This window comes from Oryzias latipes, chromosome 9 (genome assembly GCF_002234675.1).
Source record: "Oryzias latipes chromosome 9, ASM223467v1".
Taxonomy (NCBI): Eukaryota; Metazoa; Chordata; class Actinopteri; order Beloniformes; family Adrianichthyidae; genus Oryzias; species Oryzias latipes.
Window position 1 is genome coordinate 5,845,762 of NC_019867.2, and position 24,193 is coordinate 5,869,954.

The window sequence follows — 24,193 nt, forward strand, 5'->3', positions numbered from 1 at the left end:
TCCTCGAAAACGACACAGCTTTTTTTCTATTTTGGCTGAAAACTGCATAATCATAGTTAAAGACCACTGGGAAAAAATAGATCAAAAGGTGATCGTAGTGGTTCTTTGACCATACAAGTGTATCTATAGTTAGAACTGGAAAATGCACAGCTATCAGTTGAAAATGTAATGTCTCTAATAGAGCATAATTTACCCCTGCATCTCAATGTTCAGGTGACAATTTTCTAAAACAGCGGGAATTTGTCAAACACTTGTGTTTAATATTCTGCAAAATTCTAAAGATAAACCTATTTAAAAAAACAGAGCGTCCTCATTAAAACCCTCCCTGGGCAGCATCACTTTAGCTCGGACACACTTCTGCAGACAGCTCAGTCTTCCAGGTCTTGCATTGATGATTTTAGCTCATTAGTTCGGCAAAAGGCTTCTTCTGAGGTCTGACCCCACATTTTTGTGCTTGACCTGTATAGTATTGAGAATAAGTGACCATGATAAAGCCAGTTTCCCTCCCTTTCCCTGACTGATTTAATGGGAGTTCAAGCTTCTTTCCCATCTTTACTGCTGGTCTGAACTTAGATTATTTCTTGAAATGTCAGGTTGTTTAGATCCTTTTGTGATAAATAATTTTCGTGAATCTGTATGAATATGCTTTAATGTGGTTTAATAGTAAAACTATGATTTTTTTTTTGTTTGTTTTTCTTGTAAATATACTAAATTGGGATTTAGCATGCCATCTAGTCCAAACAAAGCACGTTCTGTGCAAACATCTTATTTTATTTAGGCTTTGTTTAAGACAGATTTGTACAATCCAATACCCCAACTGCTTCTAAAAATGTGTTGTCATGTCATTAGTTTTTAATCTGGCTTCCTCAAAAACAATAATCACACATGTCCCTGCACTGTGGGTCTTCAACAAGCCTGAAGCCTCCTTGATCTACATTTGGCTGAAAGAGTTGCATGCGTCACATCTTTCCCATAATGCAAGAGGCAGAGCTGTGGAATTAGATTGAATCAGCCGTTTATCTTATTAAGTACAAAAGATGTTTGTTTTCACACATGGACCCACCACAGCCTGATCCTCATCACTGTTTTTTTTAAAAGCTCGATCAGCACAAATCCAGAGTTGAGCCGAAAGAGTTTGTTCAAACTAAGTTGTAGTGGTTTCATTTCTGAGGAAGTTTTTTACTCTTTGATTTCAGAATAAGAAGATAATTTTGTGAAAGAAATAACTGTGTTGATACGCAGCCAGTAGATCTATGAAGACTCACAGATTATCTCACAGATGACATCAGATAAATCTCCACCTCCCCAACCAAAACTTAATCTGAGATAAGATGTATACATTGCATTGTCATGTTGCTATATTCAGCTTGTAAAATAAGCTTTTAGGTTGAAGTTCAGTACCAGAATAAATCACCCTCTTATCAGTTGCATGAGCTTTACCCAGTCTGACCCCTTGAATCTGCCTGTTGCAGTAATGTTCAATAGACTGAGAAATGTCCAACCCTGGAACCTAATCAAGAGCTTTTGTCAGTTTTAAGTGGGAGTTATGGGCTTTAACACAAGGACAATGTTGCCACATTCCTCATTAAGGCTTCGCTGCGAAGCTTCTTTCTGAAATTTCTTATTTTTAGTTTTCTTCAAGACAGATTTATGTTTGAGGCTGAAATTTCAATGTGATATCAGCAAAAATTTCTGTAATTTTAAACATTTTTCAAATGAAACAAAAAAGAGCAAAAAGCATAAATGTGAAAAGGTTGTTTATTTGATCAAACTGGATCTGTAAAGAAAGTCTTTCCTAAGTTTTTTGGGGGGTTGGAGAACTGCTCAGAGACATCTGCAGATTAAATGAACCTGTTTTCTGCATTACTTGATCAAGTGGGAGGGAGGTTCCTCTACATTTCATCCCGAAAAATCAAACCAGAACATATCTAAGCAATTTGATTTATCGACATTTTATAGTTGACAATTTGCTCTTTGAGGGATTGCTGCTCCAAAAGGTTTTTGCTAATAAACCGAAAATTGTGCTTTATGTGCATCTATATGTCCATTAGTTATCCGATGCACATAACATAGCCAAAGAGTCAAAATGTAGGGATAAAACAACCACATAAAGCTCTGGAGTTACAGGTTGCAGACCTCTGCTCTAAATCAGTGTACCGCCAAAAATAAGCATGTGAAGTCATGAAGATTTAGGAATGAAGCTGGAATATACTTTTTTCTTTTTACGTTATGTGGCTATTTTTTGTTTGTGAATTATCTTCAATTTAACAGTAACTTCGTAGATGACCTGCCTCTAAGTTGCTGGGTCTTTACAGATTATCACGTTTGTCTCCTTGACCCCATTTCGGATCCACGTGTCTGCAGTCCTCAGTCTGTCCACACGAGGGCGCCGTCGGTCGTTGTGCTTTATGTGCATCTATATGTCCATTAGTTATCCGATGCACATAACATAGCCAAAGAGTCAAAATGTAGGGATAAAACAACCACATAAAGCTCTGGAGTTACAGGTTGCAGACCTCTGCTCTAAATCAGTGTACCGCCAAAAATAAGCATGTGAAGTCATGAAGATTTAGGAATGAAGCTGGAATATACTTTTTTCTTTTTACGTTATGTGGCTATTTTTTGTTTGTGAATTATCTTCAATTTAACAGTAACTTCGTAGATGACCTGCCTCTAAGTTGCTGGGTCTTTACAGATTATCACGTTTGTCTCCTTGACCCCATTTCGGATCCACGTGTCTGCAGTCCTCAGTCTGTCCACACGAGGGCGCCGTCGGTCCGGCGCAGATGAACTTTGTACATGTAGTAAATGGGCGTGTTTGGCTCCGAGCGCCTGAGCCAGCGAGGGCTGACAGAACATGGACCGCAGGCTGACACGTAAGTCGATCTGCTGTCATTTGAGAACAGTGTCCGCTGGTTTTAGAGAAGTCATTTTAGACAAGAAGCAGAATGAAAGCACTTAGGAGTTAATGTGAAGTTCAGCAGAACTTTGTCTCAGTTTGTTGACTTGTGTTCTTCCTGCTGGGTCAGTCAGTGTGTGAAAAGTTAGGAGCTTTTGAAACATGGACCCTGATTGAATCAGCTGTGCGTCAGTGTTTTCCTCAGTTGTCACCGATCAAGTCCTTCAATTATTTAATGACTTTGTTTATAAGCAAAACTCACATTTCTCTCTGCCTGACAGGATCTATCCATTTCTGAGCCGGGGGGGCTTGTGAAGCCGCAGAGAATCAGGTTGGAGATGGAGGACTTCTGGGCTGGGGTCCTTTGGGCTCTGAGGATTTGGCTGTACCTCATCGTGTGCCTCATCATGATCCCAGCCATGTTCGGGTTCTCTTTGGGCATCTCAGAGACCTACATGACTTTTCTTGTCAAAACATTGGAGGTATTGTGTTTAAAACCTCATATTTTCACTCACAGACTTGAATACAAACAAGACATTTTTTTTCTTTTTTGGAAAATTTCCTTGACGCATCTCAAAGGAAGTTGTTGTGGAACCTGGATAAGATTTCTGCTTCCTTTGATAGCTCCACTAAGATAATAAAGCACAAATGAATATCTGCACACAGATTTAAGCAGGCTGGAGACCTTTGAAGTGTATTCTGTTTAAATTTATCTCCTGTGCATGTTGCAAAACACCCGAAAAAAAAGTGGGTGCAGAGAGTTCTTTGACTGTCTGTCTGTCCTCTGCAGTGGGCCACTTTGAAGATACAAAAGGCACACGCCGACGAGCAAGAACTTAAAGCTTTAGCTAGCAATGGTGAGTAGAGAACTCCTCTAAAGCAATGCTGTCATGTTATTGCGCAAAATCCAAGTGGGTCTAGGGACACTGCGAGTCTGCTGAAATGCTGGATTTCATAAATCACATGTCTGAACAGGCCTGTCGAAAGCAGCCTGGTTCACTGAAAAACAGCAGGTCTTCTAGTTCTGCAGAAAAAGGGTTGCATCTTACTTCTTTACACAGTGAGCTGTAACACGTTTAATGCAACAAGGTGAAGTCCCTCTGTGATCTCCTCTGACGGGATCCGATAAGACGCCATTACTTAACTTCCTTATCGGCGTTTGAGTTGCTTGGGGGGCCAGTTCTGCCGGGCTGCAGCACCGAGTCACTACAGACCCTCAGCAGGCCCAAACTGTTGCATCCAAATGTTTTAATCTGAACATTTTAAGGACTGCAAAATAAATAAAGAAAAGTGTCCTAAGAACTTTGGATCAAAAGTTTGACCATTTTTGATTTGGACTTTGTCTGCTGTGTTATCAGAGTGTGGAGTCTAACCTGCTTGAAGTCTATCAGGTGGAGACTTAGATACCAGACAAAATTTATGACTTCTGAGTAAAGTCTCTATTTTTTACTTGGATTTCAATTAAAAGTTTAAAAAAAAGCTTCTCTTAACATGTTTTTTTTTTTGTTTTTGTTTGCAGTTTTTCTCCATTGGTTTGGCTCATTTCTTGAAACAGAAATTACATTCTGAAAATTCTAAGATCATGTGGCAAAAGAGTCTTACAGTTCAGCACAACACTTATAGCTCACTTGCTAAATCTAATATATCTCCCCAAACTGTTCACTCATGCTTCAAAACTAAATTCCTTTCCCATGTAAAGAGTGAGTGCCACCAAAGTGGCAAAGATCCTTCTCAATTGCTTTGGCTCATTTCTTGATCAGACCGGACGTTCTCAACACTCTTGGTGCTTTTGTCAAAATAATGTGGATGGTTCGGCACAACGCCATGGTTCACCTGCAAAAGCTCATATCTCTCCCAAAACAATTCATTCATGTGTCAAAACTAAATTTCCTTCTCATTTAAACAGTCAGTGCCCCCAAAATACTTTGTCCCTTTGGCATTGAGTAAGCACTGCAAGTCAAAATGATTAGATGTTTTTTGGCAGAGGGCCATTAAAATATCCCTCACGTCCACCTTTCAGTTTTAGCTCAGTCCTTCATTAACATTGGTTACTGTACTGTTTTTGTATAAAAGAATACAGTTTTGTATTAAACTGAAAAAAAGAAAAAGGATTTTAGGGTAAGAGTAGCCTCTTAGGTTTAACAGCACACATTGCACTCATACTGCCAAGGAAGTTCTAACCATTATCATTCACACACATAAAGTAACTTTCATACATCAGAGTAAAGAGAAAATGTATACAGCATAATATACTTTATAATATAAACACAAACAAAAAACAATGAATATGATATGCAGCCTACAGTGCTGTAAATAATGCTTGAGTTTCACAACTAACAGTTCTTCACTGGTCGCTGTCCTCACCCTCCCTCTCCTGGCCATCGTCCTCACCCTGCTGGCCGTCCACACGCTGCTGTCTGTCTGGCCACAGATTCCTGTCCACCAACAGCGTATATTCTTCCTTACGATGCAACGAGGGAAGAAACGGCGTGCATGTCGCAACCATCCCCTACACTGATCTGTAATATCCTCACACGCAGCATCCATTGCATGGAGCAGGGACCTCTGATCCTGAGCCCGATGCTCATACACCCTCCACCTCCAAGCGGAAAAAACTCCTCAATAGGATTGAGAAAAGGAGAGTTAGGTGGTAGGAACACTATGACCATCCTTGGATAAGTAGTGAACCAGGCCCTGATGAGCGGGCCACAGTGGAAATTCACATTGTCCCATACGATAACATATAGTGGTAGGTAAGGCCATACGAGATCTCTCTCATTTTCAGGGATCAAATCAAAATAATAATAAATGTATCAAACGTTCCAAGGGAATCATATGTCGTATTCATGGTATTATGTTCTTGACTAATTTTGACAATTGAACAGACTATTGTGCATGTGATGACTTACACAATGAAATGATGCTGACTCATTTTGGAGCGAATAACCATCAGACTGAGAATCAGCAATCAGTTTAGATCAACAAGATCTATTCACTTGGACATTGTGCTAAATGTAGGTTTCCTGCACTTCATCAATTGCAAAGATGTACTGAGACATTGAGACATGTACTAAGACATTTGCAATTTGATGAAATTAATGAGAAATTCCATTCTGTTGTGAACAATTGCCAAGGTGGTTTGGAGGTTTGTCCATGTTGTTTTGAGAATGTAATTTCTGTTTCAAGAAATGAGCCAAACCAATGGAGAAAAGCTGTAAGAGTTCAAACTTTGATTCTGTGTTTGACTGAAAGCTTTTAAGTAATGGAGATATGATGAGGTTGAATCATCCAGCAGATTGTTCTGGAGATATCCCTCTTACCAGTGGGTTTGTGTGTCAGGTCTTATCAAAAGAGAAAATGGTTCCATGGAAAAAGAGTTGGGGGAACTTCGACGCTCCAGACCCAAACCCCCGGTGGGAGGGGACTTCACACTCAGCGACTCCTTCTATTTCACACGGCGTGGGATTGAGAGCATCGTAGAGGATGAGGTGCTTTAGGTTCTAGCTGACACTCGCTTGTCAAAGGTTTTTGGTTCGTTTTTGTCTTTATTTCTTTCTGTTTAAAAACCCAGGTGACGCAGCGGTTCAGCTCTGAAGAACTGGTATCCTGGAACTTACTGACCCGCACCAACAATGATTTCCAGTACATAAGTCTGAGGCTGACGCTGGTCTATGGCCTCGGTATCTTCGTGAGATACTGCATTCTTGCACCGCTTAGGTACACAGATGTTGAATACCTGATGCCTGCAGAGTAAAGCTGACAGTCTGATGTGGAGATGCTAAGGCACCTCTGCTCTGCTAGCAGGAACAAATCTTTGGTCCTCATGTTCTCCATTTATTTGGTGTCACATTTCCTGTGAGTTTGAAAAAAGGCTGTCCCTCTCTTTCCAGGATAACTTTGGCTTGCATAGGTCTTACCTGGTTGGTTATTGGAACGTCAGCAGTCGGATTACTTCCTGACTGGAGGTAACTACTAAAACAAAACCCATCAAAAATGATTTTTTTTTTCATTTCTGCTTAAATTGTGCTTCAGTGTTTATGAAAATGTGTGTTTTCAGGATAAAGTCTTGGATCAGTGAGTGGGTCCACGTCATGTGCTACAGAATCTGTGCTCGAGGACTTTCTGCCACCATCCACTATCATAACAGGTAGTTTGTAATTAAAGTCCCCCTCCAATCATGTTTTGATTTATTTAAAAGCGTTCCCAGTGGTCTTTTAATCATAATTATGTTGTTTTAAGGCAAAAATTCAAAAACCTGTTGTTTTCTAGGACATAGTTACTGCAAGGCAGCAGTAGTTTAGTAGAAATTTGCCTATGAGTTGTGGGTGGGACTGTTGGCTTGGAGTAAGCCTTCCCTGACTTCCCATCATCCCTTTGTTAACACTCCCTCCCGCTAGTTTACTGTCCTTCCCACCCCTAACCTAAAATTAGAGGTGCTACAAAAGCGAGCAATATTGGAGCCATCATGCCAAACGGCTTTGGTCCAGATTCTAGCCCAGACGAGGAAAAACAAAGACGTGCATGGTTCTATTTGTCTGCAATCGGATGCATCGGAATGAAGCGGAGCACAGAGCTTGTGGGCTGGCAACTGTAGCATTTCATCACTGCTACAAGCTTTTTCAAACCGCATTTTTTTGTCTGCTCCTGATTCACAATTTGAAGAAAGAAATGACTCAGAAATGCCATTTTTAATGGAATTTTCTTAACATGTCCTCCATCATGAAAAAAATGCTGCAAGAATGTTGAGAAGAATGTTTTGCATTGTTGTGGGTCTTTAAGTACTTCTCTAAAAATCAAGAAAAAACATCTTAAAGGTTCTTTACACCCTGATCTTCATCTCATCTTCACAGAGAGAACAAACCTAAAAAAGGAGGGATCTGTGTTGCCAATCACACCAGTCCCATCGACATAGTCATACTTTGCAACGATGGTTGTTATGCAATGGTATGCATGGAAATCTGTGCAATATTTTTCTCATAATGATGCCTTGAACCAACGTATTTTTTTACCTCTGAACCTCAGGTAGGTCAGGTCCACGGAGGCCTGATGGGGGTTGTTCAGAGAGCTATGGTCAGGTCTTGTCCTCATGTCTGGTTTGAGAGAGCAGAGATGAAAGATCGCCATCTAGTGACCAAAAGGTTAGCATTACCTTAACGTTTTCTCATCCGGCTTTTGTTTCTGTGCCGTTTTTCTGGGAGATTGCATTTCTTTTGTTCCTCAGAGAGAACCAGATATATTTCTGAAGGTTGAGGATCTTTGATGCGTCATCTGAAGTAGAGACGTAAACTTGTTTAGGTGATCAGAAGAAGGTCTCATTTGTCCTTTGCTGTGCTGTTTTCAGGCTAAGAGATCATGTGAACGACAAGAAAAAGCTTCCCATATTGATTTTCCCAGAAGGTATGTGTCACTATTATCTGTGTCATCAAAGCAGACACTGAGGATTATATTAGCATAGCAGTCTGGACACTGATCTGTTACAAGTGAGCCCAGATTGTGTTAGTTTTTGAAAGAGCTCACACACAAGTCTTCTGTCTCCTGGTTCTGCAGGAACCTGCATCAACAACACATCTGTCATGATGTTTAAAAAGGGAAGTTTTGAGATTGGAGGAACAATATATCCTGTAGCCATTAAGGTGATTCAGTCCTCTCCAGGAGTACTCTCTTCACATATTTCTGTAGTCTTCTGGCTGATTCATTTCACCTCCCTTTTTCAGTATGATCCAAAATTTGGAGATGCTTTCTGGAACAGCTCCAAGTACAGCATGGTGAGCTACCTGTTGAGGATGATGACCAGCTGGGCCCTCGTCTGCAATGTCTGGTACCTGCCCCCCATGCACCAGAAGGTATGACAGACCGAAAACGAATGTCCTACGATATGCATGTTAAAAAAAAAAAAAAAACACTCATGTCTGTGTTGATTCCACAAATGTCAGGAGGGAGAAGATGCAGTCCAGTTTGCAAACAGAGTGAAATCTGCTATCGCTCATCGGGGAGGGCTGGTGGATCTGCAGTGGTAATCCGTCAAATTGTTTTCAGTCTGATTATTTCTCATTTGTTGATCAAATAAAAAAAAACTGCTTTCACTTTGGTTGCATCTGCAGGGATGGAGGGCTGAAGAGGGCAAAGGTGAAGGAGTCCTTTAAAGAGCAGGAGCAGAAGAAGTACAGCAGCATGGTGGTGGGAGAGGACAGCCACAGCGACTGAGCTCCTACGCCTTCTTCTACCAGAGAATAGAAGGAGCAGAGGGGGGCTCTCCACCCCAGCTTCACTCTCATCGGCAGGGAATGCTGAAAGGCCACAGGACTTTGACAAACACTGAAAACTACCAGCTGGAAGGAGAAGAGTCTCAGTGATTAACACTTGTGCAATACTTGACACTGTTAAAGCAGGGATAAGGAACGTTTTTATTGCTGCTTGATATGGCTGCTGTTTGATTATTAATGTTGGGAATTTTCCGTTGACAACAGATGTTTAAAGAACAAACTGCTTAAATGAACCAAGGCTTGTAATTTTTTTTCTGTCTCAAAAATGAAAATTTGAAAGATTTTAGATTGAAAGCAAAAATATTCCTGGAGCAATTAATGTTTATATGCATTAAAAACCACCAACGGTTACATTTTTTAACCATTTAACACTTTATTGCACCTTGCAAAAGAACAACATGACTGACAGTTTGTTAATATATAACATATAAAACAAAGTTTTTAAAGACAATCTTATCATAATTCTTTTTAAAAAACTAAATTAAAAGAAAATACAGTAAAATGTGGATTTTCAAAATAATCTGAGACATGGAGGCCTCACAGAACAATACACATCTTGGACGATTTGGAAGGCTTTTCTCCTGAAACTGTGTCTTTAATCTGTGGAGTTTCCTCTTTAGCCCCTAAAAGCCAAATTAAAATCCATTTACTTCAAACTCTTGTGGTACCAATGTGCGATTTTTAATTTCTTTCGTACTCACCATCACTTTCATGATCACTTGACTCTGTTCTGCTCTGCAGGTCCTGCACAAAATCAAAAACTCCTTTAGTCTTCTTGAGATTTTTCTGTAAAGCTGTAATCACGGTGCTTACCTGCAAAAGTCTAGTTTTGTTCTGTACTTTTTGAAGTTCCTGGTACCTGAAAGAGATTGATTACAAAATGCTAAAAACTCTGCAAAGTTTAGTTTAATGGACAATTCAACAATTCATGTTTCTTTTCTGGAAAAAGAAAAGATTATTCCCTGCTTCAGCCTGCAGTAAAAAGGCAGAACAAGATGAAAAAAAACTTTTTTTATGCAAAGTTCAGTAGGGTTGAAACATAATAGTTGAAACATAATATTTGCATAAATGTGAAGAGGGGACTAAAAATTGCAATTAAGCATAAATGCTTATTTGAATGCAAGTACAACTTAAGGAAACATACCCTTTCTCAAAAACAACTATGAAGTAAAAAGATATTTTTTACTGTCTTTGAAACACTGGAGCAAAAAAGTATCTGTTAGTTATAGATTCTGCAAGTTGTTCCACTTAAAAATATGAGAGAGATCTGTGACTTTGATCATAAATACACTTCAGCTGTGAGAGAATGGCATCCGCAGTGCTCCAAAGGTCTTTCTGCTTGAACCACAACCATGTCCAGACCCAGGGCCGGCCCTGGTCTTCTGGGGGCCCTAAGCGAAATTTAATTTGTGGGCCCTCTAACTGATCAGCAGCACCAAAAAAACGCAACTGTTGTAATATAAATGAGATATCTCTATTAATACATTTGTGAATTATTATTGCTCCCAAAGAATTGAATACAGTATATTGCCTGCATGTTGGATGCACATTAAGTGGTGCCAAACAAATTTTAAATGCAAAGAAAAAAAATGAATGACAAATGTATATAGATATATAGATATATTTTTTTAATGTAACATTAGGCACTCAACAAATGACATTCACAAAACTCCAACTTATTACAAACAGCAACTTAATAGCAAATCAAATGACAATAAAACAATCCAACATAAAGAAAACAACAGCTCAATGAGGGGGATTTTGGAAGGTCATAGTCTTTCTCAGTCTGAAAAGGACCTCTTTGCACCAAATCCATTCTTACTGGATCAGAGAGTGTGGTTGGTCATTTAGCTGGACCAACTGGATATGAGGTACCGGTAGGTGGGATTTTGGATCCAGTTGGCTCCTCTTTCATACACGCCTCTCTTGGAGCCTCTGGAACATGAGATACAGAACTTCAATAAAAGCAAACAGTGAAAAGTCAAACAGTCAAATGTTTTCCCTTTCAACAGTAGATGTGGTGACAGCAGTTTCTTCTGCAGCTAAAAAACAAGAAATATTATTATACAATAATCAATGATAAAGCTAATAAAATATCTATAGCAGAATACTAATAATATATTGGCTCGTTTAAAATCTGTGTGCAGGTTTTTCACAATTTCATGATCTTTTTATATATTTATGAGAGATTTATTGTTTGATTGTATATTTGCATGAGGTCATATTTCATTAATTTAATTATAAAGTAAAATTTTTTAAAATATTTTTAAAAAATATTTAAAAATATTTTTAATATTTAAATATTTAAAAATATCCTTGCATATTTATCATCTGCTTTACACAATTTAGCGGAGACAAATAAGAGAAAGCTGCAAAAATATAAAATATTCTCAGTGATAAACATTGTGACTGCAACACTGCTCAAATAGGGGTTCTCCTCTAGGAAAATATACATCACTCTAAAGAAAAAGTACACTTCAGACAGAAAGGTGACCGTTTAAAATCACTCCTAAAGCAACATTAACTAAACTGTCTCTTTTCAATTAGTTTATGCTCTTTGATTTATTGCACCTCTATAAAGGTACACAAGAAAAGGCCGGCAATGTTAGATGTGGACAACAGAATTAGAGTTTCAAAGTCTCTAATTAGAAAAATAAACTCATTTTTCATAAAAAAATTTATGAAAAATATATCATATATATCAAAAATATATGATATATTTTTTTATGAAAAAATATATCATAAAGTTTGGAGCTCCTTACTCTTCAGCTGCTGTTTATGAAAAAAAGGGGATATGCAGACCCTGTTTTTTTAATTACTTTACATGTTATTAAAGTTACCTGAGATGACATCTTCAGTGAAGTCAGGAACATCTTGGACGCTGCACAACCTCCAATACTTGTTAATACTTTTTGAGAGCAGAAGAAACTGTCGGCTGAGACGGAACTGTGCAAAACATCATCATTATGTAGAATCAAAACTGCAAAATACAAATAAGAAATAAATGTACCCATTTATAAATAATAAAATGTGAACACTAATTTGAGAATAAGTGTAAATATAAGCCTTTTATACACTTCTTTTTGTATTATTTGTTTATGTTCATAATTTTAAAATTAGTACATTTATTTTGTTTGTCATTTATAGATGAGAACCTTTATTTCCTATGTATTTGGCAGTTTTCATTCTCCATATTTCATGCCAATGCAAGATTTTAAGACACACTCATTGTTGTAAAACTCAGACTACCTGACTGATAAACAGTAGTTTTATGCTGTAATAAACCGGAAAATGCAGAACGCACTAAATATGTGTTAGCAAAACAATGAAACAAAACGATAACGTGAGTTAACATTTTCAGCCATCATATCGTTGTCATTATTTACTCTTCTCTACACTCCTCCGTTTTAGAAGGTCATGTCCAACCTCATCTTGGAAACTTGGGTATCAAAATTATTTTCGAGTTTTCCATGGGAAATTACGACAAACGGGGTCGTTTATGTGCAAACTTCACCTCAGACAGATCGCTTAGTATTTACGTAAATCGCGCAGCTGCACAGAAATGCTGGATAATGTAAAAATAATGCCCCAACATCCTCCAAACTTACCTTGTGATTGATGTTGAAGTTATTTATCTTTTTTCAGCTCCTGATGGATAAAGTCTCTGAGGCATGACGTTTTCTTGTTGTCGCTTTGATCAGCGTGACAAAATGTGCTCGTTTTTTTCTTTTCCCAACTTTATTGAAACAAAATGCGCTCGTAAATTCACACCGTGCCAGGCTCAGATGCAATTATGTTGACCAATCGTTGCTAAATGGTGTAACGTCATTATTTGGGTTGCCAGATTGGTTCATGTGTGCTGACAGGGGGGGGATCATTAAAGAGCAGGCAACTTTCTTTTGCACAACATTCAGAGCACAAGTTGGTAAGCAAGTTCTATGAAATGGGTTGCCAGATTTGGGTCTCTTTTAATTTAATTTTTGTCGCCACTTCGGGGCCCTGCTGGTGACGGGGGCCCTACGCGGCTGCGTAATTCGCGTATAGGGAGGGCCGGCCATGTCCAGACCTCTTTATAAAGTTCTCCAGAAACCACCTGAATGGTTCAGAGGAGGATTGGGAGATGGTCATATGGCCAGATGAGTCCAACATTGAACTCTCTGGCAGAAACACCACTTCCTGTATTTGGAGGAAAAGAATGCTGCATTACATCCCAAGAACACCAAATCCACTGTGAAGCATGAGCCACGAATGAATGGAGATATTTTGGACAAAAACCTCCTTCCATCATTCAGTGAGAATATTGAGGATGAAATATGTCTGGATTCTCCAGCATCACACAGCGCCTGAAAGTCTGTGTACGTTTACATTCTGTCTCTTGGCATCTGATGAACGTTACAGACCCTCTGATCTTTGTAACTTGGAGAACCGGGGACTGGCAGATACTTTTTTACTCCACTCGTCTGTACCACCAAATCATTACAGCACACGTTTGTCTGGAGACGATGCAAATGACTTTGACTTTGTTAAAACACCATCAAAAGTTGACGGTGAGATTACACCTGTCATGCTGAAAAGCGGAATGAGATAATGTATGAATGAGAAAACCTGAGTTATTTGGATGGATAAGTGAATATTTTAAGAGACTTAGTGAGTCTGTGTGTTTTACAGGAAAACTTGGGAAACTGCTATCGCATCGAATCAAAGATGCTTTATTAGAGTGAAGACCGCTCACTCCTCGTTGGACGTCAGCACAACGACACCATACCAACTAAACGCAGTCCAAAGTCAGGAAAGGAGTGAGTCATCTGTACTTTATAGACAATCTTTGTTCCGATTGGGCGAACAGTTCTGCTGTTTTTGCGTAAAGAAAATCCTAAAACCTCAGGAAAAACAGACGTTTCACCTCAACAGGTAGGAGTCATGATGGCGGGTGACAGGAAACGCGTTCCTCTTCCTTCCACCTGGGGCCCATCTCTTGTTTGTATCGACTCCCACATCCACCCTTCCTGTCGCTCCGGATGCAATGGGCATCTCCTCCACGGACGTCAGAAAAAGAGAAAAATGGATGAAGAGGAAGACGAAGATGAACAGTTGGCAGTCATCTGGAGGAAAGTTGAACGGGAACCGTAGAAGTCCACCACCTCACACGAACTTGTTGTTGTTAACTGACCGTAGCATGGGCAGAGAAATGTGGCTGTGGAGTTTACGGGGAACTTTTGTTGTCGTTGCCATGGTAACGGGCACCCAGAAGAGTCAAAGAGAGGCCCCTATGGAGCTTGAAATTCTCCCTTTTCTTTCTTTTTTTACCTTCTTTGACATAGCTGGTCCAAAACATAGTTTTTTCTAACGATAACAAAAATGTATAAACATTTTCATTTACTTTAATCTGACAGAGTTTTATCACAACTTTTTTGTTTGAACTAAAGATTTTTGTTTTGTTGTTAAAACACATTTTTCTTTGTCAAAATCATGAAGAAAAAAAGTTTTTCTTTTACCATTGTTTTCTAATAATTAACATTTTCATATTTGGCTTAAGTTGATGCATCCATCATTTTAGGGTTCTAATGATATTAAGACGATTTTAATTTTACTCTTAGTTTTTAAAAAATAGGTCGCAATAGATAGCATTGTCGGAGTCCAATACTTTATTCTCAGTAAAAACAAATGTAGTCTTTTGAAACTGAAAAGTCTGCAGCCTATTAAGATCAAATAAATCATACATTTTAGACTTTCTCTTTACAGATGTTTTATGTTTTATTCACAGGTCATATATAACCTATCAGACATATGCTGACACAGCTTGGTTGACCTTTTTATTGATTTGAACATCCAAATAATATTAGGATTCCTCCTTCTCATCTCCATGTGTGATAATGTAGCAGAGTGACTTGTAATCAATATTTCCAGTGGGGTCAATGGGTGCGAGAGCGAGGGCCTGATCCACCTAAAAGAGTTTAAAGCAAACTTTAGAAAATTATTTGAAAAAAATGTTTCTTTGGTGTAAAATTAGAAGTAAACCAACCTCCTCTGCTGTGAATTTTTCTGCCTGGGTCATCAGTAGTCTTTTAAATCTACACCAAGACAGAGAGAAGATAGAATTTTATTTAAAAACGTAAATGTATAAAAAAATTGTAGAAAACTGGTTCACTAAATCTTACTCGTCTTTATTAACAAAACCCGTCCCATTTGGGTCAAAAAGCTTGAAAGCTGCAAGTATGGTATCTTCAGGATCAGTACCTGCAGAAAATCAAAAGTTCATTCATCGTTTATACATTTATATCATTGAAAACTTTTTTTAGGAATGCAAAACAGTCTCCCACCATTGATTTTCTCTCCAAAGAGACTTAGGAACACAGTAAAGTTGATGGGACCCTTCCCTTCATTTAGCATCTCATCCAGCTCCTCATCGTTTACATTCAGTTTTCCTGGTAAACAAACAATTTCACGTTTAGCAGAATGCAAGGTTCATTTCATATGCTGATACATAAATGTCTACCTTTCTTGTTAAAACATCCTAAATTAGAGGTTGGCATGTGTTGAATTACCCAGCTGAGCGTAGGTCTCCCTCAAGTCCTGCTTTTTGATGACACCATCTCTGTCCTGGTCAATACAGCCAAATGCCTGCATGTATGAATAATTAGTACAAATTTAAATTCTTGTGCATTTTTTAACCTAAAAAAATTACATTTGTCATGCACATACACATACCTTTTCTGGAGTATTAAATTAGCATTTATTTTCCCCCTTACAATATATTTAGGTCCTACTTTTTACACCTTAAAGACCCACTCCAATGATAGTTGTTTTTTGAAAATGTTCTTATAGCTTTTTTCTGACAATAGTGGACAATTAAGCTTAAAATGGCATTTCTGATTGTTTCCTTATGCGAATCATCATTAATTAGGGACGCAGACAAAAAAATGCCGTTTGAAAAAGATCCTAGTTATAGAAAATACGCTAGGCGGGCCACAAGCTCCCTGCTCCGCTCCATTCTGACACGACCACTTGTGGACGGATAGATCCATGTACGTCTTCGTTTTCCTCGGAATCTGGCTCAAAACTCCGATATATTTCTTTGTAGTTAGGGGTTGTGAACGCTTTTAAAATACCTCAAAAGATGGTCCGAGTGGGTCTTTAACCTAAAATGTTCATTTTGTCAAGGACATTTTTTTATTTCTCTCTTTTATTTTCTTATCTAGACACCAGCATTAGTTAGAAAGAAAAAGCTGACCTTATAGTCCACTTTCACCCAAGAAAAATTATTTGTTAAAAATTTCCTTTTAGCACTGTCTTTTGTTAAAGAACAACTTGTTTCCTTTATGAGGAGTATTACAGAAAAAAAAGAGTGAACATTGTACCTCCTTGAACTCTTGAATCTGTGACTGCTCAAACATGGAAAATACATTGGAGGAGGACTTCTGCGCTCCCCTCTGTCTCTTGTTGGAGGCCTTTTTACTAGCCTTGGAGAACATTAAACATTAATCAACACGTGCAAGACAAAGGTCTCAAAATGTTCATTTAGGAATAAAAAAGTCATACTATTAGCATCACTGAGCGAAAGAATAAAAAACTTGAAGATGCCAGCAGACTTACCATGTCTGGATGACTGCATGAGGAGTCTCAGCAAAGGTGTGATGCAGGGTTGGGTTTTTATGTAAGGCCCATCTTATCAGTCAGTCTCTTATAATAGCTGGTGCACAGCAGCGCAGACCCTTACTTGGTCAAGTCTGCCCTGCGAGGGTCACTGAGGGGGCCTGATAAGAAGTAAAGCGGTCAGAATTCCTCTGGACTGGAAAACAGAGATATGAAAAAAGAGGCAGAGAGGAAAAGAGGAAAAATAACTTCTGTCATTCATTAAAACAAAGCAGGTGAGCTCTAGCGGGTCAGTTTTAACAGATTTTAAAGTAAAAGCATCAGAATAATTCTAAAGTGTTGGAGGATGGAACGAGTTTTATGCCAACTGTACCTGACTCCTGTTGCTCCTGGAGATGAGTGAAAGTGAAGCTACACCGTGAAGTTTTGCAGTTTTGTTTGGCAAAAGGGAGATGAAAAGCTTAATCAGCAAAACAATTTTTACCTAAATAAGATCACTTTTTCCAAAGATTAAATAAGGAGCAATTGATGCAAAAGAAGCAAAGACAAAGCAAACTCTGCTGGCATTTTTTCAGCTTACTGAGGTGAAAAAATGTCTGCTGTGTGGGCAGAAAAACCCAACTCCTGTCAACAAAACAGGAAACAAAGATCTGTAATGAAACAGGAAAACACAAGTTTTAAAGACAAACCATCCAGAGGTAGTTTCAATAGAAAGTTTTTAGTAGATAAGAAAGAGGTAAGAGAAAAACAACCGATTTTATACAAAGAAGTAGAATTTAAACATAACCAAAAAGCATAAATACGATTAACATGCATTAATGCAAATTGTAGAGTAATGGGCCTCAATAATCCACAGTGCATGCAAACCTGGTGAAGATCTACAGGAAACCGTTCAGCTCTGTCATGCAAAGCATTGAGGTGAACAATGTTTTGTTTTGACCAAATTCTTATGTTCTGCACCATTAAATGTAAAACATCTATAAAATTCAATTCCATTTTTTTTTTTTTTTACATTTTTCCTCACAGTTTAAGTGTTCCTATGATGCCCATTTCAGACCTCTCACAACTTTTTAAGTGGGATCATTTGTATAATCGGTCACTAGGGATAATACTGTGTGGCTCACTATATGTCGTTCTGGTAATCGCCTGTCTGTCCTGGGGGAGGATCCGTCCTTCATGTGGGCACCCCTGAGGTTTCTTCCTTTTTTCCGGAATCTTTTTTTTTTAGGAGTTTTTCCTTACCGCGAAGGGGGGTCTGAGGGCAGGGATGTCCAGTTTAGTTTAGTCAGTTTGTCAATTTAGTATTTTCCTATTGAATTCAATGTATTAATTATCCTTTTGATTTTATGTTTAACTTTTTCAATTACCTATACGAAGCCCATCGAGACGACTGTTGTTGTGAATTTGGGCCATGCAAATTAAATTGAATTGAATTGTTCATATACGTATACACGTATGTATATACGTGTATACGTATGCATATATATATATGTATAACGTTGCACTTGTGTTGCAGTACATGGAACTGCAAATAAAACAATTAACACTTACATCTGTTATTTTATTCTGCTTTATTTACAGTTAAGCTTATTTATATGGTTAAATTTGACACACAGAACACGCTAACATGGTAAATAAATGTTGTAAACAAAACATTTAAATAAACAATACTTAAGAAATATTTCATTGTTAACAAAGAATTACAAAACACAGTCAAATCATTTGGGCTTTGAAATAATTTACATTTACAAAGTTTGTTATCTAATATCCAGCTTTCTCTGGTTTTATAAAGGACCTCCAGCAAAGGCTTAGTAATGCTATACAGTCAGCACTATCAACCAGCACTGATAGACATAAAACAGGAGAAATCCCATCATCAGACAATTCAGGAGCAGTAATGAGAATCTTTCAAACGTTCAAAACCATTAAAATTCACTTTGATAGGGTCTAAAAATGTCTATAAAACAAGCGATTTGATGCTCCCCCCTGCCTTCATTCCTCCCACTAGGAGTCCTCAGGTTGCATCCTAAAGCCTGACTTTGACCTCAGCTACACATGTGGATTCATTCAGCTTTCCTCCAGCGCTGCTCGGTGCATGATTCTCTTCACGGGGCAGTCGTGCAGGCAGCCATCTTACAGGCCACTGCAGAGATCAGCGCCACTCCACGGCCGCTGCCCTCCTCTGACTGGATGAAGGTGATCTCGCAATGAGGACTCAGGTCCCAGACAACTTTGTGGAACCTGTCCCGGAACCTGTGATGGGGGAAAGACAGTCGGTCTCAGTGCATCTGCTTCCATTGTTCTTTATTTTTAAATGCCTATCTTCTTTGAGTAGATTTAACATTTTAGCAATAAAAAACTTTTTTTTTCTGAGGTAGCCTTTTCTCCCCTCTTCTAGATTCTTGCTTATTCAGTTTGAAGCTAATAGAGGCTTAAGCACAGTATTTTCTGTGTTATTTGGTAGAAAGTTTTATTTATAAGAATTTCTTACCATGGGTGCAGCTTGTAGACGGATCCATCAACTCCAACTGTGATCTTCAGCTCTTCCTCACAGCGTCGCTCTCTCATCCGGTTGATGACACCGGCGAGTCCAGCGCCGCACATTTGAGCAGAACGTGTGGAAACGCTCTCACAAACCAGTCGCACAATGTCACAGTCCAGCTCAGAGGGGAGAACGCCCAGCGAGGACAGGATGTTATAGATTTGTTTTCTATCCCCAGAATCACTGAAGGAAGAAAATATAGAAAATAAACATTTTATTCACGTGGTTGATTTATTTTATACAGTACAGACCAAAGGTTTGGACACACCTTCCCATTCATTTGAATGAGAAGGTGTGTCCAAACCTTTGGCCTGTACTGTATGTTTATGGTAAAGTAAAATGAATTTATTTTCCATTTCACTCTGTTATGAAGCTTGTGTTATCCACACATCTGCTGTTTTTTCCATCTGCTTTGCACAGAGTGCCTGCATGAGTAACTAATGTATTTTCCTGACCATCTGAATTTTACTGACTATAAAATGAGTAAACATTGAATTCATGCTTGTGCAGATAGCAGTAGGGTTTATGGGATGTTGTTTTTCCATGCTCACCTCTCCACCTGGGAGACAAACCGCGTCTCAAAGCTTCCACGGGTCCTGAGCTGCTCTGAAGCTTCGCCGTTAAACAGCAGGTTTTCCTTCACCAGCTTCATCAGGACGAGCCTCACCAGCTCCCCCATGTACTTTCCACTGATCAGTTTCTCAAACCTGAAGAGGATGATGACAAAAGAAAAGACACAACAGATAAGATTCAACGTTTGTGAGGCAAATTGAGTCAGAAAACCAAAGGGGTGAGGGAACAGGGCGAGAGCGGATAAGGAGGGTGACGTCAAGGGCAAAGTGGCCAACTGAGGCCGAGCACTTGTGTGGATGGACTGTCAGTGAAAAAGGTAAACAGTCATTAGGCTTGCAGGCACAATGGCAAGCAGCAGAGAGGGGATCATTAATCTGACTCCCCCAGCTGCTGATGTTTGAGACCTGTGTCCATTTACTAACATCCTGAGGAAAACAACAGGTAGCTTGGCAACTTTAGAGTGCTCAGGTGAGAGTCAGGTGAGGACTGCCAGAAACAGATGAATTATTCATGAAAAACTACCTAACTAAAGATGCTTTCAAGAGGGGTGATAAGTTTACAGTCAACCTCAAATAACCTGACTTGACTCTTGTCCTGAGTGCAATCAGCTGGGGGGGAGGGAGGGGGGAGTTTAAATAGGTAAATGTAATGCATGGCTTTACTCACAGCTGCTGTCCTGGATTAATGGAGAACTCATCCACCACCCGGTCGTATTCCAGCCTGAACTCCTCCAGCTCCCCTTTGTCGCCAAAGGCTCCCCACTCTGTGTTGACGCACATGCGGCCCTCCTCCCCTTCCACCAGCTCCACAGTTCTCATCTCCTCCATGTAGCACGCATTGCAGCCAGTGCCTGGTGAGTAAAAAAAAAGAAGCTCCTGTGAGCACGAGGCATCAGTGCTGAGGCGCCTGCATGCTTACACTTGCGCACTGCTTCTTACCAACAATCATCCCAACTTCACAGCTGCGGTCCTCGTAATAGCAGGAAATCATGGTGGCAACTGTGTCGTTCACCATGGCAACCACATCCATCTCAAAGTCCTGACAACACAGAATCAGGATGTTTGAGTGTCTTCCAGTTTAAATATATCTACCTGACTACCAGCAATGCAAATTTGTCTCCTGTAGAGGACATATCTAAACCTAAACATCTTCCAACCACTGCATTCTACTGAATTTAACATCTACAGAGGATATTTGGGGCTTTTCAATGATACCAATTGTGAAGGGGTGGGGCTTTTGGAATTATAGTTTTTGGTGGATTTAAAAACAGTTACTGGACAAAGTTATTTTGCCTGGAAGTGAGGGGGATATGTTATTGTTTTATTTTAAAACAGGAATCAGATTTGGACTACACACCCCTCGCCTCTTGATGGCATCCCTGAGCAATCCCACAACGTTGTTCCCTTCTGCACCAGACGCCTTGAAGCCTTTTGTCCAGTTAAGCAGGATTCCCTGTTGAACCAAACCATTTCTATAAAAACTGGCAATTAATCATAAAAATCCTTATTTACCCATGTGAATCAAACGATAGTTCACATCATTTATCTAAACCCACCTTGTCAATGTCTTCGTGTCTGACTGGAAAGGAGAAGGTGAAACCCAGAGGAAGCTTTTTGTGCTTGATGTGGTGTTTATCCAGAAAATCCGACATGCACTCTGCAATGTAGTCAAAAAGCTGTAGACACATTAAAAAAAAAAAAACAAACAGCAGAAGTGAGCGCTCATTACATGACATTATAACCTGCTGCAACGAAAGTGTTTGAGGTGTTCACAAACCATTTCTGCAGTTCCAGTCATTGCATCTTCGGGAATGGAGTACATTTGGTTCGTTGTCTCCACCTTAAAGCCCCGTTCTTCATCTTTTCCCACTTTGACAAGCATCACACGAAAGTTTGTACCCCCCAGATCCAAAGCCAAGAAATCGCCCACCTCTGTCAACAACAGACGGGGCACACACACTGAATTACATTCACTCAGCATCAACAATCCACAGTTTGGTCATTTTTCTTTGACATTTTACTTCAGTTTATTATATTTTGCTAGAATTTACCTGATCCTTCTGGGGTGGAGCAGACATAAGTTGGAAGCATTTTGACGCTGGCCTCTTCATGGCTCTCTAAACGCAGTCCTCTGTCCATTTCCCGCTGCATCCTTTTCATGACCTCTTTGAGCTCTTCTTTATTCAGCCTGAACTCTGACAAAATCTGCTCCACCTGAAAATGTAAGAGGTTTCAATAAAACATATGGAGTTCACTTTTTTATCTGGTTTTACACTGCGAAAACTGAATTTTAAGGAAGTGAAAAAGACCCTTGTTGCAAGAGAAATTGTCTTACTTGCAAGAAAAATAACGTTTTTTTCAAAAGCAAAATAATCCTTCTTTGAGGAAACATGTCTTAGTGACCAGAATACCTGTCTTAAAATAAGAATTCTGGATGAGTTATTTCTAAGAAGCCGGTTTCTGCTGCAAGTTGGCAAAGTTGTAAAAAAAACAAAGGATTTGCAGGAAAACATATAAGCCTTTTTTTTCTTACATTTTGTCTAATTTTTCTTGCCAGAGAAACTAGAAAAGCCAGAACTAAAAAAATACCATAAAAACGTCATTTTCTGCGACAGACAAATCAAATCTTACCATGAGGATTTCTTTCACGACAGCTTTGAAGCTGGAAGGCAACTTCCCCATGGTGTCGAGATGAGTGCTGACACACGGCATCTTGTTATACTAAAGTGAGCTGATTCTAGGAATAAAAGCCTGATTCTAAGAATAAATGCTCTCCTCTTGTGTGTTTTCACAGCAGGTAATGCGTGAGGATGACAGAATGAGCCTCACTGCTGTGTTTATAGACAGGTGAAGGGGGTGGGACCCACCAAAGACCCTCCCCTTTTGAGCATCGACCCATCTGGTGACAAAAGTTCAAACACACGCACAAATGTCCACGAAGACACAACTTGTGTGTGAGTTTATTATAGCAACAAAAAATCAATATGACCAGGTTATGACATATTACCATGCATGACATCTGCAGATGGGCTGATGATACTTTTTAGTGTACAGTATTAAGGAGAGTGTTTGTTTTGCCATGCATTTGCATTACAAAAAACATAATCGCTATTTCTTTCCTAATAAGATCTCAAAACATTCACTGGACAATATCGGTTATTGGGGCTTGTGGATGTTAAAAGTCATTAAACAATCATAGCTATTTAATGACAACTTTTAATTCACCTGTAATATCAATAAACACGTGATAATTGAGATTCAAGTTTAAACAAGTTTTACTACTTGACTGTAGTTTTGGCTTATTAAATCATCAAAATATCTCACAAAAATACTGAAATATTAGAAGATGTATCCTTATTTTTTAAATAAAACAAAAAATTGTTCCATTGTCTATTCTGTCAAAGCTATTTATAAATTGTAAAACGTTTTGGTAAACCTTTACCTTTAATCAACTAATGTCATGAATGTTTTATTGACCCCTGTTCTCTGAACTTGAGATTTTTCATTTTTGGGGAATATTGGCTTTGCTGAGGCATTACACAACACAAAATTACACAGAGAAGTAAAATTAGAAGCATATCTAAAATTAGGAGCACAGAGAGGTTTACTGACCTCTAAAACTAATAGAGGCATGCCAAAGGTGAGGACTTTTCTATTTTTATCAGCTCCAGCAACGTAGCAGTGGGGTGGTGAGAGTTTTATACATACAGCAGTCACAGATAAGATAAGAAACAATCTCAACCCCATGCCCTTTATGAAAGCCAAAGACAGGTGCTCACACAACCAGCCATAAAATTAGGTCAGGTTTCTCTTTTTACAATTAATATATGATCATAAAAATTATATATACCTCCAATTTCTGCGTTATCTCTTTCAAAAGAGCCGGGTTATGAAAATTGCTGGGAAAACTCAAGGAAAAGTGAGTTTTAGGGAAATATTCCAGAAAATTCTAAAGTTTTGGCCATTAATAAGCTATTACAACAGCATTATTTGCATTTTTTGTTTTTGTTCATACAGAAGCAAATGTTTAGGAAGTTTTCTATTAGAAATGAGGGTCAAACCTGTTCTTATATTCAATTTGAACTAAAGAAAAACATCTGTTTTTCCCAATAAAGGTTGTTACTATGAAATTTTAGTTTTTAACCAAGTCTAAGTAAAACATTTTGCTCTTAAAAACCTTCAAACTAATCATTAAGATTTCAATTACATTGTATTGCCTATGGGAAAATTGAAGAGAACTCAAAATCTACAGGTTACAAAAGTCACACAGCAAACAAAAGAGGTTTTTTGGTACTTATTTTAATGGATTCCCATTTATTTGAGT

At 38.8% G+C, this 24,193-nt stretch overlaps 3 protein-coding genes across 5 annotated transcripts; 1 reads left to right on the plus strand and 2 right to left on the minus strand.

The window, feature by feature from the left end:
• Window positions 1-2,788: 2,788 nt before the first annotated feature.
• On the plus strand, window positions 2,789-9,513 carry LOC101167873 (glycerol-3-phosphate acyltransferase 3-like). 2 transcript variants are annotated; one of them, XM_004072154.4, is made up of 14 exons: window positions 2,789-2,876; window positions 3,181-3,381; window positions 3,690-3,756; window positions 6,239-6,387; window positions 6,471-6,616; window positions 6,790-6,864; window positions 6,957-7,046; window positions 7,750-7,843; window positions 7,922-8,037; window positions 8,241-8,296; window positions 8,447-8,532; window positions 8,614-8,742; window positions 8,833-8,912; window positions 9,001-9,513. In XM_004072154.4, the coding sequence occupies exons 2-14, from the start codon at window positions 3,238-3,240 to the stop codon at window positions 9,101-9,103; spliced, it is 1,335 nt and encodes a 444-aa protein (XP_004072202.1). In that variant the 5' UTR covers window positions 2,789-2,876; window positions 3,181-3,237; the 3' UTR covers window positions 9,104-9,513. The 2 variants fall into 2 exon arrangements, with proteins under 2 accessions (XP_004072202.1, XP_011477174.1); XM_011478872.3 differs by lacking the exon at window positions 2,789-2,876 and adding an exon at window positions 2,911-3,083.
• Window positions 9,514-14,897: 5,384 nt separating this feature from the next.
• myl7 (myosin light chain 7) lies at window positions 14,898-16,778 on the minus strand. Of its 2 annotated transcripts, NM_001145995.1 has the most exons (7): window positions 16,756-16,778; window positions 16,521-16,622; window positions 15,708-15,783; window positions 15,483-15,587; window positions 15,321-15,399; window positions 15,185-15,233; window positions 14,963-15,106 (listed from the first exon to the last, which is right to left on the minus strand). In NM_001145995.1, exons 1-7 carry the CDS (start codon window positions 16,756-16,758, stop codon window positions 15,002-15,004), a joined length of 519 nt encoding a protein of 172 aa, NP_001139467.1. In that variant the 5' UTR covers window positions 16,759-16,778; the 3' UTR covers window positions 14,963-15,001. The 2 variants fall into 2 exon arrangements, with proteins under 2 accessions (XP_011477149.1, NP_001139467.1); XM_011478847.2 differs by lacking the exon at window positions 16,756-16,778 and having other exon boundaries at window positions 14,898-15,106; window positions 16,521-16,649.
• Window positions 16,779-18,307: 1,529 nt separating this feature from the next.
• Window positions 18,308-22,689, minus strand: gck (glucokinase). The gene is made up of 10 exons (XM_004072155.3): window positions 22,501-22,689; window positions 21,921-22,083; window positions 21,647-21,801; window positions 21,426-21,545; window positions 21,227-21,322; window positions 20,809-20,908; window positions 20,537-20,720; window positions 19,849-20,004; window positions 19,247-19,480; window positions 18,308-19,008 (listed from the first exon to the last, which is right to left on the minus strand). The coding sequence occupies exons 1-10, from the start codon at window positions 22,579-22,581 to the stop codon at window positions 18,861-18,863; spliced, it is 1,437 nt and encodes a 478-aa protein (XP_004072203.1). The 5' UTR covers window positions 22,582-22,689; the 3' UTR covers window positions 18,308-18,860.
• Between the last annotated feature and the right edge of the window lie 1,504 nt (window positions 22,690-24,193).